Genomic DNA, 18,625 nt, shown 5'->3' on the forward strand with positions numbered 1-18,625 from the left:
TTTAAAAGGATACAGTCAAACACATGCCACGTACAAATCTTCAGAAAATTTTAAATGCACTTCAGATTTTAAACTATGAACAAAAATGTTTGATTAAAGGGGTAGAAGGGAAAAAGATCTCAAGTACAAAAAGATGGAAAGTGAGAAAAAATGAGGACACAGGAGGTTCAGTTTTCTGATAGGAACTTTGCTGAACAGTGGATTAAACAAGATAGAAATTCTCCCTCCCTCACAAGAGTCTGAAGACTTAAATCGTATCCATAATATGTCATTTACTGCTGTGCCGGTGTAAACATGAGCATGACTGGATTCTCCCCAAACCAGTATTACGCTATATGTTAACTAGAATTTAAATAAAAATTTGAAAACAAATGAAATGAAGTAAACAGCACGACACAGTGAGCTGCATGTTCTAAAGATATGGTGGTCCCTCACCATATCTGGTATGTATCCTACTTTTAAAACATTTTCATTATTTTTATCATCTCACGCTCAGGTAGGACTCAGCATGTGGCACATCTGAAAGCTGTAGAAACAGCCAGTAAGAGTTTAAGCGACCAGGGGCGCCTGGCTGGCTCGGTCAGTGGAGCACATGACTCTTAACTTCAGGGTCGTGAATTTGAGCCCCACGTTGGGTGTAGAGATTACTAAAAAAAGAAAAAGAAGATGGAAGGAATGATCTGCTGAGAAGTAGAAAATCAAAAGTTACTAAAATAAGAGAGTTTAAGTGACCAACCTGTCGCCTGTGATCTCTCCAGGAGACCTCAAGACTCATTCCGCCATTACATTCTTGCTGCTAAAGTAATTAAACCCAATTAGAAAGTGAAATATTGTGAAAATTGGGTAAATACCGTGTTTTCTTAATAAGTGCCATTGCAGCCACTGGTAACCGAATGGGAGAAGCGTTGTGGGGCCAGCGTGCCATGGTCATTCCTCCTTCATCTTGTCCTTTGCATATAATTTTTGGAAAGAGAATGTTCTTAATTTTAATGAAAACATGAATTATCCCACTCGACTAAAATAATCTGTATGTAGTAAAAGTTAGAAATGTTACCTTTTTTAATGTATCTTTATTCACTTATTTTTTTTAATTTTTTAATATTTATTTTTGAGAGAGAACGAGTGGGGGAGGGGCAGGGAGAAAGAAAGAGAATCTGAAGCAGGCTCCACACTGTCGGCACAGAGCCTGACGTAGGGCTCGAGCTCACTTGTGAGATCATGACCTGAGCCGAAGTCAGATGCTTAACCGACTGAGCCCCTCAGGCACCCCCAGAGTTTACTTTCCCTAATGGAAGACTTGAGCAAATTGAAAGAGATAGCTCGTGTTCACAATATATTTAAAAGCCCAGATACACTAAAGAGAATATGGTACGAATGAGTTGACAGGTGTGATTTATCAGTTCATTCTAGGGATGAAAGCTGAGGGTGGAAATGCAGGTTCAGCTACGGTTCCAGTAAGAGAATTGGGAGCCAGGGTGGTCGGAACGGTTTCTCCTCCGTGTTTGCCAGGCCTGTGTTTCCCCCACTGGCAATTCCCCGTGAAGGGAGGAGTCTCTTGCTACCCTTTGGGATGGCGGGAAAGTGGGGTCTGGGGACACCTCATTCCGGTCCACAGCCGGTCTTACAGAAACAGAACCCAGAGGATCGAGCCCCTGCCGACAGCGAGAGGAAAGGACTATGGGAGGCACTGGGGCCGGGGTGGGGGGTGGTCTGGGGCTGGAGCGAAGCGGCTCGGGGGAAATGCCTCCACCCTGGTCACGCATGGGACGCGCCGTCCCTCTCCGGTCCTCCGGTGGGTCCCGAGGCTCGTGCCCCACCCGTGTGTCGCCCGGTTTCACTGCGGTCTCCTTCAGAACAGGAACTGTATTTTATTCATGCTCACTCGGCCCCAGCGCCTGATACGGAGGATCTGTAGAAACGTGTGCGAATGAAACGCGGGGAGCGTTAGAGCAAGCCCAGCCCTCTGGTCTCTGTGGGGACCGGAGGAGGGGCCGGCCCTTCTCTCCTTACTCGGCCATTGCCTTTTAAAAGCAAACTTGAAAGTGCTAAGGAGAACTCTTTACTTTAGGTGATCGACGAGATTTATCGTGTGTTGAGATACGTCAATTCTACCAGAGCCCCTCAGCGAGCCCACGAAGTGCTTCAAGAGTTAAGGGATATTTCCTCCATGGCAATGGAGTACTTCGATGAAAAGATCGTCCCAATTCTAAAGAGGAAATTACCAGGATCAGACGTCTCTGGAAGACTCATGGGCTCTCCTCCAGGTATCCTTGTTTATTATATGTTCGGTTTAAAGTAACATGCGGAGTTTTGTAACTCACTTTTTCCCCCCATTTAATCATATGTCTTGACCTTTTCTGTGTGTAAATGTGTATCTGTAACACGATCATTAATGATAGATTGATTAGAGACCGTAACTTGTATAACTGATCCACTACCGTTAAGTACATTTGTCTCTAGTTTTTCAGTATTTAAACTACATTTTGAAGAACAATCTCGTGGCTAAATCTTTGTACATATCCATAGCTACTGACTCACAATACATTTGTTAGAATTTCTGGGTGAAGAGCTATAGATATAGGGAGTTTTTTGTTTTTTTGTTTGTTTCTGACTAGTTAATATCCATTATGCTAAAACAGAATTAAACATACGAGGAAAAAAAACCCAAATTCTTCATGGAAAATTCAGGTAATTATTTCAGTCCCCAGGCTGTCTGGCTGCTACTTTAAAAGACAAGGTGCATAAAGCTATTTTAAACACTGTCACTTCTTCTTTGGTAGCTATTTTGCAAAAGTACATCATAGCCTAGAGATTTGTGCCTTTACTGAAAGACCAAATTGTTCAGAATATCTTCAACCCTTGCAAATACTTCAAATCAAGAAAAACTTTCAGTAAGACATTTTGTTTTGTTTGGATTAGTTAGCTCCCTGGAGTACTCAGTGGGGTAATCGAGTGGCTCTCTGTAATTTAATAATAAAGCCTACAGCATCTCAGCGTTAATACGTCAGTTATTTATTGAGTACCTGTTATGCGCACAGCACTGTACTGTGTCCTGTGGAGACTAAAAGGAAGTGTAATACGTGGTGTCTGCTCTCGAGGATCTTACTATGTCCCCAGGTAAGATATATGCAGACTCAAAATGAAATTATCGCCGGCAAGAGAAATATTTTAAAGAAGTGTCCATTTAAATGCCAAACAATTAGGACAGACAGAATCTTAAGGAAGATAGAGTCGTTGTTGACTGGTCTGATTGAGAGTTCACAAGAGGTAAGGATTGATCGAAGCCTCGATGTGGTTCGTGGAAATCAGATAAAGGTAAGCAGAGAGAGGAGGAGGAGAGATGTGTCAGTCGAGGAAAATATCCTGCTTATGTGTGTATACAGGAGAAAGTGAGATGAATGCAGGGTATGAATAGATCCACCATTCTTATAGAAAACAAGAGGTAACTTTTTTTAAAGGTAGATTATGATAGTGGGTTTGTTTGTTTTTTTTTTTTTAAGTTTATTTGTTTGAGAGAGAGGGACAGTGAGCGGGGATGGGGCCAAGAGAGAGGGAGAAAGAGACAGAAGGAGAGCCAGAGAGAGGGGAGAGAATCCTAGGCAGGCTCCTGTCAGTGTAGAACCCTATCTATGCTGGGCTCAAACTACTGAACTGAGATCACGACCTGAGCAGAAACCAAGAGTCACATGGTTAACAACTGAGCCATCCAGGTGCCCCGAGGATAGTGCTTTTTATGCCGATGTTACATTCTATTCCTAAAACAGAGTGATTCCAGATCCTGCATGTCAGAAATTCTTCATGATCATCACGTGTGATGTAGCCCCCCTTTTTTAATGGCATCTCTGTTTGGCTAAAGTTGAAGCTTTTACATCTAAGTGCACAGAGGACTTACGAACATGATAGGTCTTGGGGCGGGTGCCTGGGTGGTTCAGTCGGTTACGTGTCCGACTTCAGCTCAGGTCACGGTCTCATGGCTCATGAGTTCGAGCCCCGCGTCAGGCTCTGTGCTGACAGCTCAGAGCCTGGAGCTTGCATCAGATTCTGTGTCTCCCTCCCTCTCTCTGTTCCTCCCCTGCTCATACTCTCTCAAAAATAAAGATTTTTAAAAAATGTTTTTAAAGAACATGATAGGCCTGTACTTCGAAGTCTAACGTTTGTATTTGCACGTGAGAAATAAGACAGAAAATAATCGTATTCTAATTTTACTACTTTTGTTTTCTTAGTAGGTCTTAAAACGTTTTATAATACTTAGGACAGGTTTATGTCAGTAAGTGCCCTTCTCCACGTGCTGGCGGTGTGCATCGTGTGGCAGGAACAGGAGGATCAGAAGTCAGATTCCGGTATTGTTAAGTTAACGCAGTAAACCGAGTGGGCTTTCAAGAGGCAATGGCGGGAGCCCTGCTACGGTGATACCCCGCTTCAAAATAAGCCTCGTTACTGAAGTGTTGCCAGGAGTGAGACGTTTGAAGTGATTGACTGACCGCTTGAAACTCTCCCTCCCCAGTTCCGGGACCTTCTGCGGCCCTCACGACCATGCAGCTCTTCTCCAAGCAAAACCCGTCGCGACAGGAGGTCACCAAGCTCCAGCAGCAGGTGAAGACCAACGGCGCGGGGGTGACTGTGCTCAGGCGGGAGGTGTCGGAGCTGCGCACTAAAGTGCAGGAGCAGCAGAAGCAGCTTCAGGACCAGGACCAGAAGCTGCTGGAACAGACGCAGATCATCGGCGAGCAGAGCGCGCGGCTGGCCGAGCTGGAGCACAAGCTGCGGGAGGTCATGGAGAGCGCCGTCGGGGACGCAGCGGCGTCGGGGCACGGCGAGGAGGCCCCCCGGAAGCGGAAAAAGGCTGCGGAGGCCACGGACTCTCTTAGGAAATCTAAGCGGCTCCGGAACCGGAAGTGAGGCGGGGCGTGCCTGGAGCTACAGAGGGGGACCAGGCCCGGCAGCGTTGGCGGTGACGACGGTGGCGGGAACGGTGACGCGGACCCAGACGCCCAGTTGGCTTCTCGGGCTTTCGGGACACCTTCCGCCGGAACCCTCCGGGCTGGGACGCCGCGTCCCCGCCTCCCGGTGGGACCGACGCACAGATTCTTTTTACTTTGCAATAGATTTGTACTAACCAGACCTGCTCTATCACGTTGAGGAGTTCACTTTTTTCTGTGCGGATGGTGTTTAAAGTCGGTTTATTTGTCCTGCGTATATGCACATTACAGAAGGACCTGAAACAAAGTCTGGACAGACTAGAAGTTAAGTCAAATACAGAAAACGTCCTGTTTCACTTGAAAGAAGAGACCTACTTTTTAAATGGACAGTATCTTGTTTAAAAAAAAAAAAAAAGCTGACCTTTTGTTATAAGTGACCTTTGTCTGGAATGTCTGAAAAGTAGTAAATGCTTTTTGGTATTGAAGTAATGGGTAACTAAGACGGACTTCCATAGCGTTGACTGTAGAAGGGGCCTCTACAGTATTGACTATCTATTTTTATAAACTACTGGCAAGGGACTTCTCCAGTTGTTAGATACATGTTTTCAGTTCTCTTTGGGGGCCATGTCCTACATTTGCATGGATGGATGCATGCATCGCCTAGTCAGCTCACTTAAACAGCTCTTGCACTGGTATTGATCTGGAACCTCTGTACTTCTCCACTTTTTAGAGCAGCAGCGGTTTCTTTCAGCGCTTCACGCCCTCCACCCTGGCAGCTCGCCTCTAGGGAGGAATCTGTCAGTCCATTTGCCCTCCGGTCTTACAGGAACGAGAGGGCTCTGAAGCCCATCGCTTTGTCTGTTCTCTGTAGGGTTCAGGTACACTGGCCAAGGCAGAAGCCCAAACTCCAAGACTCTATTGATGTCGTACTCTGGTGACTACAGGTATCCCTTACTCACCACCGTGTGTGCTCACGGAGCCGTGTGGCGATCACCACGGCGGTGAGTAGGGGACCTAGCTGTGGGATGCAGTTTTGCCATTGAAAGGAAGCTCATTGAAGAAAATCGTACAGCGAGAAAGCATTTTGATCATTTCGTTTCTGGGGGATGACCCGAGGGAAGCTTCTAAATATTAATTTCAAGCTTTCCTTATCCTACAACTTTAAACAAAAGCTTTAATTTTCGTTTGCACTCCTGTTTTGAGCGTGTAACTGGAAAAGCATGTCTTGCACTGTTCACCCTTCTAAGCGGTCACTTTAACAACCTCCAGATTGTGTGCGGTGGTTATTTCCCCCAGTTGTATATTTTTGAGACATTCACCTCTTACTGTCCTAGATTTATTTTAATGTACTAAATTATGTAGTTATTATTTGACTGGTGAGTTCTTTTAAACAACTGTTGCCGTGGGCTTCAGTTATTTAAAATAAGTTTAGGTGTAATATAGAAAACTGTCCCTTTCCAGGTGGGAGTCTGACACCTGCATAAAACCTAAGGATTTGGTAAGTCCCTTAGTTGAATAAAAGCACAAGGTTACCACCCTTTTTATCCGTCCAACACGACATGGTTATGCATCCTTTAACCTCACCAAATGGAACTTTTTCTTATCCATTTTTAATATTGTCCTTACATAATACTGTCCTTAGATTTTGGTCCATTCTATGTCTGACTTGGAAACTCCATTGACAATGTTGTGTGTTTGCAATGAAACACCATAACATCCAAGTGTTACATGGTTTGTTGGGAAGGTAATTTTAAAATAAAACAATTTCCAAAAAACATTTGTCAGCCAAGGTCATCCATAAAAGTCCCCGTCTGGAACTCATTTTCTCAGCAGGTCTCGTTTTTGTAATCCTAGGATTTAGCCATATTGTCCTAACTTTGGAGCAGGCCCACCGGAATACTCATGGCCTTTACTAGTCTGCTTTCCTGGTAATAGGAAGACTCTTTAAAGTAACATGTTTACAGGTTTACAAAGTCGGACCCTGATGCATCAAAGGATAGAACCTCAGATGATCAACAGTTGTTAATTGTTTCAACTTTTCCAGGTTCCTTTGTAAACCACATCTAGATCCCCTAAATGTATGTGTGGTCTTCCATTAGTTAACATGAGTGTGTGGCTTCCATAACAGGCATTCACACTATCAGAAGGTAGATTTTTCTGTTTCAAAATCCACATTTCCAGAGGACACGCTTATAATCACGTGTCACGAGGTCAGTGCCCGTAGCGGTCGGGGATGAAGCACAACACATTCATCAGCGGTTTGTTTAAGGCTTAAATCTGGCCGAAGATCTCTCGCTGAAAAGCACGTTAGGATAGCGCCTTGACCAATTTGATGGCTGTTGTACTTGCTTGTGGATAGCGGTATTTAAGGTTCAGCAGATGACAAATTATTGGCATCAGCTAAAACTGGCACGTGGCGGCAGGAAAGGTGTAGATGATCCTCCCGCGCTGGAGCTGCCTCGCCCCGTGTCAGACGGCAGGCGCTTCGGTGCTGCGTGTGAGTTGTGTTGTCCTGGGACCGCCCTTCACGAATCCCCCTCGGCTGCTTTTCAGGGGAGGCTTCCCTATCATAATGGGTCGCGCCCACTTGTAAACTGGGTAAGGTGAGCGCCATAGACATAGACACGTGTGGAAAGGCGTGAGAAGGAAATGACGGGGACTTGCCCCTGCCTCACCCTAACGGAGCCATAATCTGAAAGACGGATTATTTCAGAACCCGAGGTTACAGAACCTGCTGCTTTTCAGTTCCTCTTTTATGTTCAGAGCCTGGAAATAATGAGGCAAACACAGATGTGGTCAGAGTAATTAATCACACTGTTTTAAAAACTATTGGGTGCCATCTGGTCTAAAGCCACTGGTTTTGGAAGCAGCTTTTTTTTTTTTTTTTTTTTTTTTTTTTGGGGTAAAACGTGTTTTTTGGAGTACTGAACTTTACAGGGGCTTGCCTTAATCTCTAGTAGTTTCAAGATGTATGCGCTGTTATTCTACTTGTTAAAATGTTAAAATGTTCTATGTAGCCCCGAAGGTGGGTAAAACAGTATAAGTAATGCCTAAATAAATAAGCTAAAGGTGTCACTACAGCTGAATTTTTTTTAGAAGAAATGGACACATGAACATAGGTTATGTGTAATAAACAAAAATTATGGCACCTGAAGATTGCACTATTTTATGCATTATTTTATATGCCACGTCATAGCCCGCACTTTAATCTCCAAAGAAACGATGTATGATGTCCCAGTTGTTCCTTATTACTAATAACCTTTTTCCTAAGACAGGGCACTTAACTCTATTTTCCTGAAATAGTTTCTTGGAGGTGGATTCTTTTCTTGAGTTCTCTATTTCCTTAGCCATAATATTTTCTAGGATCTAGGAACTCCCTATCTTGTCTATTTCCAACAGTATATAATTTTAATTTAATGTGATGTAAAATCTCATACTTGGTGATCAGCACACTCTTACGTCCTGCCCTAGCAGTGAGTACCCATTTGTTAGTATGTACCAAACCCTCTAAAAATACCATGCAAGTACGATTTGAAGCCAAGAATAAAGGCATTCTGAAAGGAACGTCCTCTATGATGCAGTCTCTTGGGAATGACTATTTCTAATCTATAATATAAAGTCCCAATTCGATAATGCCATCCAAGTTCTTGAGATCAGAGTCCCTTTAGTCCATGAAAGGTTAATTAGTAGGTTAAAACTCCTCTGAAATAACAAACATCTGTAGCCTGCTGTCTGAGGTCGAATCTTTTCAAAAAATACTAACATAAAAAATGAAACTAGCAATTAGTTGACTGCTGCTTACCGTTTTATTTTTAATAGCAGTCCATTGTATTCGTGGTAAGTATGATAGGCTTAAGTAATGCCGGCCTTTTCCAGCTTCCTAAGAATCTGTTAAATTCCTAAAATTCAAAAGTTAAATCCAAATTTTTCCTGTTGTGTCTGAAGAGAATGATGAGATTTACACGCTTACTGGTGATTAGGTCCACTGCCAAAGTATATGGTCCATATTCAAAGCTATTACCAAAAGTTGAGAAGTGTTTAAAATTCCTTTATGTGGTACCATGTCTGTTTACTTATGCTCATGAGCAACAATAAATTACTAGTTTACCTTCTGGAATTTTAATTGTTATAACCGAATTCAATTATTGGAAGTGAAAAGCACCTCCCGGTCACACAACAGGGTACGTAAATAAATGTGTTGTAACCAGTGCTACTTGTTTTCTTTGTATTTCATGCACAAAAGGTTGTGGAGCTCTGCTTCCAACAAGCTATATTCCTAGCTATCGCGTCCAGAAGGACTGCTGTGTGTATGTTTTCCGTATGTTCCTACAGGCTTCACAACTGCCTTTGAAAGCAGGGTTTACTCTAGCTGCAGAAGCTAAACACAGGGTAGGCAGCATGTCTCCGGGATTATACGAGCAAGTGCCTGAGTGGGATTTGAACACAGACCTGCCTGCCTCCAAAGCTCAGATACTTCCTGCTACACTATACTACATTCTGAAGCAGCTGGGAGCTCTGAGACCCTAGAGTATGTTAACTCTTAAGTTTAATAATAAGTATATATAGATGAACATTCTATACAGCTACTAGAAGCAGCCAGTGGCAAAATCACTAATGTTAAGAGTAACCTACGGAACTTACTATCTCAAAACAGCTGGGCTTGGAGAAGACAACTTTTGTCCTAAAGTTTTTTGGTAATGGGTTCACCCTAGATATACAGGCGAAACATTTTTAAGGCTTCTAGAACCTCTAGTCCTAAGTGGCAGTCCTAACAGTAGATGGGGTCTGAGGCCACTAACACAAGTCCGTAGTTGCCTTACTACATGTTGCCAAACAATTCAAAAGAGTGATCACCACCAGTTCATTTGCCCTGCCAGGGAAGAATATTCGTCCTCTTTTCAAAACTCCCTCCAGCTCTAAAACTACTCAGAATTTCAATGAAATGAACATATACAAATCACTTTCACAAATTGGATTTCATGAAAATTTACAAGTTTTGTGCATCAAAAGACCCTATCGACAGAATTAAAAGACAATCCACAAAATGGGACAAAATACTTGCAAGTCATAAGTGGTTAATATCCACAATATATAAAGAACTCCTAAACCCCAGTGATAAAAAACAAAATTAAAACCCTGTAAGGACTTGAATAGGCAGGTCTCCAAAGAATATGTACAAATGGCCAAGAAGCACATGTAAAGATGCTTATCGCCACCCATTAGGAAAATACAAATCAAAACAATGAGATACCACCTCACATCCACTATGATGGTTACTATATTTAAAAAACAAAAATCTGGGGCACCTGGGGGGCTCAGTCGGTTGAGCGTCCGACTTGGCTCAGGTCATGATCTCATGGTTCATGGGTTCGAGCCCTGTGTTGGGCTCTGTGCTGACAGCTTGGAGCCTGGAGCCTGCTTGGGATTCTGTGTCTTCCTCCATCTCTGCCCCTCCCCCACTCATCCTCTCTGGCTCTCTCTCTCTCTCAAAAATAAACATAAAAAAAATAAAATAAATGAAGGATGTCTGGGTGGCTCAGTCAATTAAGTGTCTGACTTCAGCTCAGGACATGATCTCACTGCTGGTGGGTTCGAGCCCCACATCGGGCTCTGTGCTGGCAGCTCAGAGCCTGGAGCCAGCTTCGGATTCTTTGTTTCCCCCTTTCTCTGCCCCTCCCCCCCACATTTCTCTCAAAAACAAACATTTAAAAAAATTAAAAACAAAGTATTGGCAAGGATGTAGAGAAATTGGAACTATCCTGTTTTGTTGGCAGTAATGTAAAATGATACAGCTGCTGTGGAAAACAGTGTGGTGAACCTGCAAAAAAATAAAAAATAGGAACTTCTGGATTGGTGACCATGTGGAGATGTGGAGAGGGTCATGTGCCTGGAGGGGGCACAGAATTCCAAGCCCTTGACCCATACCTCACCCTGTGCATCAATTCCATCTGGCTCTCGGTTCATATCCTTCGTCACATCCTTTAATAAGTTGGCAAACATTAAAAAATTAAAAATAGAATTACCACGGGATCCAGCGATTCCAATTCTGGGCATATAAAAAGAATCGGAAAGCAGGGGCTTGAAAAGAGATTAGCACACCATGTTCATGGAAGCAATTCACAATAGCAAAAATGTGGAAGCAACCCAAGTGGCCGCTGACGGATGCATAAGCAAAACGTGGTGCATGCACACAATGGAATACTATTCAGCCTTCAAAAGGAAGGAGACTCTGACACCGGCTGCAACATGGATGAACCTCGAGGGCATCGTGCTGAGTGAAATAGCCAGTGACATAGGACAAATACTGTGATTCCACTTACGCAAGGTACTTGGATGAGTCAAAATCAGACACAGAAAATAGAATGATGGCTGCCAGAAGCCGGGGAGGGAGTTTCAGTTTTGCAAGATGGAAAGAAACAGTCCTGAAGTTTGGCAGGTGGTGATGGTTGCACAACATGAATGGACTTAATATCACTGAACTGTACACATAAACCATGGTTAAGGTAGTAAATTTATGTTGTGTGTGTGTATTTTACCACAGTAAAAAAAAAATGAAATGTTGGGAATAAAAAAAGCATTGACAGCTATAGATCTCCCTCTAAGTACTGAGTTGCTGCGCCTCATCACGTTTGGTGTTCTGTGTCTTTTTTTTTTTTTTCTTTTTTTAAATTTTTTTTTTCAACGTTTTTTATTTATTTTTGGGACAGAGAGAGACAGAGCATGAACGGGGGAGGGGCAGAGAGAGAGGGAGACACAGAATCGGAAACAGGCTCCAGGCTCCGAGCCATCAGCCCAGAGCCTGACGCGGGGCTCGAACTCACGGACCGCGAGATCGTGACCTGGCTGAAGTCGGACGCTTAACCGACTGAGCCACCCAGGCGCCCCACTGTGTCTTAATTTTCATTCAGTTCAAAGTTTTTTTCTAATTCTCCTTGCGACTGTGTCTTTGACCCAAGGGTTATTTAGGACTGTGTTGTTTAATTCCCACATATATGTGAATTCCCCAAATTTCTTTCTATTTTGACTTTCATTCCATTGCTCAGAAACATTGTATCATTGCAATCCTTTTTACTTTCCAAAGCTTAGTTTATGACCTAAGATGTGGTGTATCCAAGAGGATGTTCCATGTGCATCTGAAAAGAATACATATTCTGCTATTTTTGTATAGAGTGCTCTACAGATACTTTTTAGGTCTAGTGGGTTCATGGAGTTTTCAAGTCTTCTATTCCCGTGTGGATCACGTCTAGTTGTTCTCTCCATTATTCAAGTCTCCAGCTATTACTATTGAACTACTTGTCCCCTCACTTCTATCAGTTTTGCTAGCATTATAAAATGTCCTTTATGTTTCAAGTCTGTTATGTCTGATATTTGCAAAACCACTCCAGCTTTCTTGTGGTTGCTGTTTGCATGATATATCTTTTCCCATTATTTTATTTTCAAGTTATTTGTATCTCTGAATCAGAAGTGCGTCTCTTGTAGTCACTATATACAGATAGTCCCCAACTTAAGATGGTTTGGCTCATGATTTTTCAATGTTATGATGGTGTGAAAGCAATATGCGTTCAGTAGTGCTTTGAATTTTGAATTTTTATTTTTTTATTTATTTTTTAAGTTTATTTTGAGAGATACAGAGACAGAGTGAGTGGGGGAGGGGTAGAAAGAGAGGGAGAGAGAGAATCCCATGCAGGCTCCCCACCGTCAGCACAATAGCCGTCAGCACAACTGGACGTGGTACTCAAATCCATGAAACTGTGAGATCGTGACCTGAGCCAAAACGGAGAGGCAGACGTTTAACCAACTCAGCCACCCAGGCGCCCCTTGAATTTTTATTTTTTCCTGTGTGAGGCAACACTGTTTGGTGACGCTTGGAGGCAGCAGTGAGCCACAGCATCCAGGCAGCCATGTGGTCGTGAGGGTAAACGACTGATACACTTAACCATTCTGCTTTTCACTTTCAGTACAGTATATTCAATAAGTTATGTGAGATATTCAACACTTTATTATAAAATAGGTTTTGTGTTAGGTGGTTTTGCCCAGCTGTAGGCCAGTGTAAGTGTTCTGAGCACCTTTAAAGTATGCAAAGCTAAGCTATGATGTTCTGTAGGTTAGGTGTAACCTACAAAAATGTATTTTGACTTAGAGTTCATATTTTTAACTTACCGTGGGTTTATCAGGACACAACCCTATTGAAAGTCAAGGAAGATCTGTGGCTGGAGCTTATTTTTTTATCTAGTCTGTCAATCTCTGCCTTTTGATTTGATTCTTTAATACATTCACACTTAATGTTATTACTGAGATAGCTAGATTTATCTTTACTATTTTTACTTTTTGTTTCTTATATGTCTCATGTCTTTTCCGCCCTCTATTCCTCCTCACCACTTTCTTTTGTATGTAGTGAATATTTTCTTGTGTAAAGTTTTAATTCCTTTAATGATTTTTTTTCACTACATGTTTTGGTTATGTTCATGGTGGTTGTTCTGGGGCTTACCATATACAACTTACTTATCAGAATATTTCAAGTTTACTGTAACCTAATTCCAGTGACATATAAATGTTACTCCTATATAGTTCCATTGCTTTTTCCTCCACTTTGTGCTATTATCGTTAAACATATTACATCTGTGTATGTTACAGTTCCCAAATACACCATTACAGTTGTTAGTTTATATGATTTTATGCCTCGGAAAGAAACTGAGAGGAGAGAAACTGTATATAGAGTGTGTTATACTAGCCTTCTTACTTACCATTTTCATTTCTCTTCATTGGTTTCTGTGGATTTGAGTTACCATCTGGTGTCACTTCCTTGATCCCAGGGAGCTTTGCTCCCATCACATCTTTTGTGCTGTTATTGTTAAATATTTTATATTTCTATATGCTATAGGGCCAACAATACAATAATATACATATTGCTTTATAGGATTGCTTTTTAAAAAACATTTTTATTTTACTTTTTTAAAGTTTATTTATTTTGAGAGAGAGAGAAAGAGAGAGCAAGCATGCAAGCGGGGGAGGAGCAAAGAGAAGGAGAGAGAATTCCAAGTACACACCGTTAGTGTGGATCCTGATGTGGGGCTAGAACTCATGGACTGTGAGATCAAGACCTGAGCCAAAACCAAGGGCCAGACGCTTAACCAACTGAGCCACCCAGGTGCTCCTACACAACTGCTTTTTAAGTCAGTTAAGAGAAGAAAGTAGAAGAAAAAAAGTGTTTATGCCGTCTTTTATATTACTTAGCTTTTCTGATGGTCTTTATTTTTCCACGTGGACTCAAGTTACATTCTGGGGTCACTTACTCTCAGCCTGAAGAACTTCCTTTAGTATTTCTTATCAAATGACTCTTTGAGCAACAAATTCTCTCAGTTTGTGTTTATCTGGAAATGTATTTTACCTTCATATTGGAAAGATAGTTTCGCCAGATGTAAGATTCTTAGTTGCCAGGGTGTTTTCCCCCAGTACTTTGAATATGCCATCCCACTGCCTTCTGGTCTCCACTGTTTCTGATGAAGAGTCAGCTGTTAATGCTGTGGAGTCTCCCTGAATGTATTGAGCCACTTCTCTCCTGCTCTTTCCAGATTTTCTCCTTGTCCTTCGGCATTTACCACGATATGTCTGGGTGTTGATCTCCTGTTTTGTCCATTGAGCTCGTGAGCTTGGAGTCCATTGTGCTTCTTGGATGTAATAATGTTTTTCATCAAATTTGTGTAGTTTTCAACTATTTACTTGAAAATTTTTCCTACATTCCCATTACATGTGTATAGATTATCTTAATGTTGTTGTCTCACACTTCTCTTAAGTCTCTATTCTTTATGTATATATGTGTGTTAAAATGTACATAATTTACCATTTAACCATCTTTAAGTGTATAATTAAGTGGCATTAAGTATATTCACAATGTGGTACAACCATCGCCACTATCCATTTCCAGAACTTTTTTTTACCACCCCAAACAGAAACTCTGAATCCATTAAATGATAGCTCCCCTTTCCCTTCTTCCTCCAGCCTTTGTTAATGTCTATTATTTTTTCTTTGTCTATGTCTGGCCAACTTTTATACTTTAACCACAGCAGCTCCCTTTTTATCAGGCTTTCAAGAAGTTGTGGGGGGGTGGGGTTGGGAGCAACTATTTAGCTTAAATATATCATTTGAAGAAAATTACTGCCTGGGGAAAAAATAGAAAAATATAAGCCAGGTGGGGATGAGAATGGTGATGAATTTCATTCAAAAGGATTTTTTGAGTAACTCTGTGGTTGGAAACTGTCCAAATTGAAATTTGATATTCAGAACCTGATAGGACAAAGAAGACATACATTCATGCCGATAGGCACATGAAAAGATGTTCAACAGGGGCGCCTGGGTGGCTCAGTAGGTTAAGCGTCCAACTCTTGGTTTCAGCTCAGGTCACGGTTTGTGGGTTTGAGCCCCACATCGGGCTCTGTGCTGACAGTGTGGAGCCTGCTTGGGATTCTCTCTCTCCCTCTCTCCCTGCCCCACCTACACTGTCTCTGTGTCTCTCAAAATAAATAAATAAACAAAGAAAGAAAGAAATAAAACCAAACACACACACACACACACACACACACACACACACACACACACAAAGATGCTCAACATCACTCACCATCAGCAAAATGCAAATCAAATCTACAATGGAATAACACCTTACACCTGTCAGAATGGCTATTATTTAAAAAGCTGTTTTCTTGTTTTATTTTGATACTTTTGCAAAAGCATTCCTGCAAAATGCTTCATCTCCAAAGAGATTCATGGAAAGGACTCTGAAAAGTACAAGTTTCTGATAACTTTAAAATCATAAAACTGGGGCGCCTGCGTGGCTCGGTCGGTTAAGCGTCCGACTTTGTCTCAGGTCATGATCTCACGGTCCGTGAGTTCGAGCCCCGCGTCGGACTCTGTGCTGACAGCTCAGAACCTGGAGCCTGCTTCGAATTCTGTGTCTTCTTCTCTCTCTGCCCCTTCCCTGCTCATGCTGTGTCTCTGTCTCAAAAATAAAACATTAAAAAAAAAAATAAAAGCCTCTGAGGCCAGGAAGCCAAGCCGAGGATTTTCATCACATGTTACCTGCAATACTTACAGTTTGGGTGAATTCCTGTCTTCTTGAGACCCCCCCCCCCCCAAAATGCCGAGGTTCCTGGTTCTACCAGGAAGTGACATTCCTAACTTACCTGGTAAGGCCGCCAAGAACCCTATGGACAAGGCTCCAGACCGACTTATCCAAGCAGTTCCCGAAAGCTGTGTGGTCATATCTGAGTTTATGCACCTCTCGCTCAAATATGACATTCCAGTCAAACCCTTGGTAAATAGCCAGTGTTTCCAGTTGTTTCCTGTTACGAAGAGAACAGATTCTTACTGAGCTTATGCAACTAATGAACTATATGGCATATGAAATGAATACTCAAGGGTTTCTGAATTCTGGAGGCATCAGGTATGGAGAAAAGGTAAATATTTCATCTTTATTTACAAAGGTATACTTTACCAAATTGCTGTTAATTCACAAATAGTTTAAGAGAATACATTTCCCTTAAGTCTAGAAAAACAAAACATTAAGGAAGCAGCAGTGTTTAAAACAAAAAGTCACAGAAAAATTACAATTATCTCCATGAGTTTATTCAATCCAATATAATTAGTTCTTGTTCTGCTTGAATCTAGTTTTTCTCTTCTGGAAATTTGTACCCAGTTTAGTTTTATGATTTTATTTTAAAAAAATTTTTTTTAACGTTTATTTATTTTTGAGACAGAGAGAGACAGAGCATGAACGGGGGAGGGTCACAGAGAGAAGGAGACACAGAATCTGAAACAGGCTCCAGGCTCTGAGCCGTCAGCACAGAGCCCGACGCGGGGCTCGAACCCATGGACCGTGAGATCGTGACCTGAGCCGAAGTCGGACGCTTAACCGACTGAGCCACCCAGGCGCCCCCTCAGAGGCTTTTAAAAGTTCAGTCTGAGATCCCTTATGAGAAGTTCAAGCCTTAAAAAGAGTTTATATGGCTCAGCCTTAGCGCCATCTTCTTGGAAAACTCTGCGCCATGAAGGCTAAGTGGAGGAAGAAGCAAATGCGCAGGCTGAAGCGTAAGAGAAGAAAGATGAGGCAGAGGTCCACGTAGACCAGTAGCGTGTGCACCCGGAAAGAAGGAAAGCCAGAGGCCAGAGACACCGCTACCAGTGGTTGGACTGCAAGCCTACTTCCCAGAGCTTGATTCAATGGATCTAGAACATCCATCACCATCTGATTGCAACCACCACCTTTGAGAGACTCCCTGGGCCTGTGACTTAAAGCACTAAATCTGTTTTCATTTGTGGCTGAACGTAACACGTGTATGATAAACCATCTCTTCTGCTGCCTTAGCTGAAGGAGAATAAATAAAAGAGTTTATATGGTCAATTGCTATTCTTGCTGCACTAGGCAGATAATCAGACCAAATTTCATAAAAAAAAAAAACCAAACCATTTGTTTACTGTGGTTATCTTGGTAGGAAAAAAAAAGCGGGGGTGATTCTAGACAGGAAAACTATGTTTGCACCTGTGTAGACATTAGATTCTAGTCTTGCTGTCGTAGAGGATGTGTTATATGCCCGTAAACTGGACCGGTTCCTGAATGTTTCTAGCTCAAATATCTGGCTGTGACTGTCCAAATTAATGTTTCCAATTCTCTCCCACCCTTCTGATTTGCGATCACTAGGGACAAAGACTGCGCTTGAACCTCCTTGTAAGGGACCGGTCCTCAGCCACACTGCAGGGACCTGAACCTTGGGCACACATCCCACCGCAAAAGAAGGCTCCACCTGCCATCTGGTCCTGTGCAGACACTGGAGACCTCTGAAACAAACCGGCAAGGAAGGGAAGCCGCTGACGTCATCGATGGAGACTGCTTCTTCCCCAGATGCCAGATCAAGACGTCATACTTAAACATAAAACCCTCTCTCGTGTCTCTTGTCCTTTATTCTGGCATGGCCCGGAAAGGTAACACCTACGTCTGTGTCTCCCAGGCCATTGCTCAGTGGGGCGACCTTTCAGACTGCTGGCTTTGCCATCAAAAACTCCAGTCTGGGGGCGCCTGGGTGGCGCAGTCGGTTAAGCGTCCGACTTCAGCCAGGTCACGATCCCACGGTCCGTGAGTTCGAGCCCCGCGTCAGGCTCTGGGCTGATGGCTCAGAGCCTGGAGCCTGTTTCCGATTCTGTGTCTCCCTCTCTCTCTGTCCCTCCCCCGTTCATGCTCTGTCTCTCTCTGTCCCAAAAATAAATAAACGTTGAAAAAAAAAAAACAAAACAAAAAAAAAAAAAAACTCCAGTCTGTCCACGATGCTAGAGATGGCTGGTCCTCCCCGTGACCAATTTCTCTTCTATTTCCAACGCATTCCCCCTCCCTCTTAGAACTCACTCGTAGAGTCCGATCTTCATGGCCACAGCACCCAGTGCCTTGCTTTTACCTTTCTCCAATGATAACTGCACTCGCCCAGTTAGACACAAACACCTACGCAAGTCACAGCACGTTCGCACCCCCACGTTCTCATGATTATCTAAACCGGATCTTACCAGTGGCAGGCATCTCTGCAAGGACAGAGTTGTTTCCGATGGCAGGACAGGCCTTGATCGTGTCTTGGTCGCACAAGGAGGCGTCCGTGCTGCGGCCACCACCACAGTATTAACGTTTCTGCCGAAGCTGAAACAGCCTCCTGAAATCACCGAACGAG

General features: G+C 42.8%; 1 protein-coding gene across 3 annotated transcripts in view; it reads left to right on the forward strand.

The window, feature by feature from the left end:
• FBXO28 (F-box protein 28) overlaps positions 1-17,848 on the forward strand; it is a 38,211-nt gene extending 20,363 nt beyond the window's left edge. Inside the window, exons 4-5 of one of the 3 annotated variants that reach the window (XM_060643276.2) lie at positions 2,069-2,264; positions 17,614-17,848. In XM_060643276.2, the coding sequence (XP_060499259.1) occupies positions 2,069-2,264; positions 17,614-17,678 (261 nt within the window). In that variant the 3' untranslated portion in view covers positions 17,679-17,848. Of the gene's footprint in view, positions 1-2,068; positions 2,265-3,038; positions 9,129-17,613 lie in introns of those variants that run through there. The other 2 variants (XM_060643274.3, XM_060643275.3) reach the window with 2 other exon arrangements.
• Positions 17,849-18,625: the final 777 nt, after the last annotated feature.

The sequence above is a fragment of the Panthera onca genome, chromosome F1 (assembly GCF_046562875.1).
Source record: "Panthera onca isolate mPanOnc1 chromosome F1, mPanOnc1 haplotype 2, whole genome shotgun sequence".
In the NCBI taxonomy this organism is placed as follows: Eukaryota; Metazoa; Chordata; class Mammalia; order Carnivora; family Felidae; genus Panthera; species Panthera onca.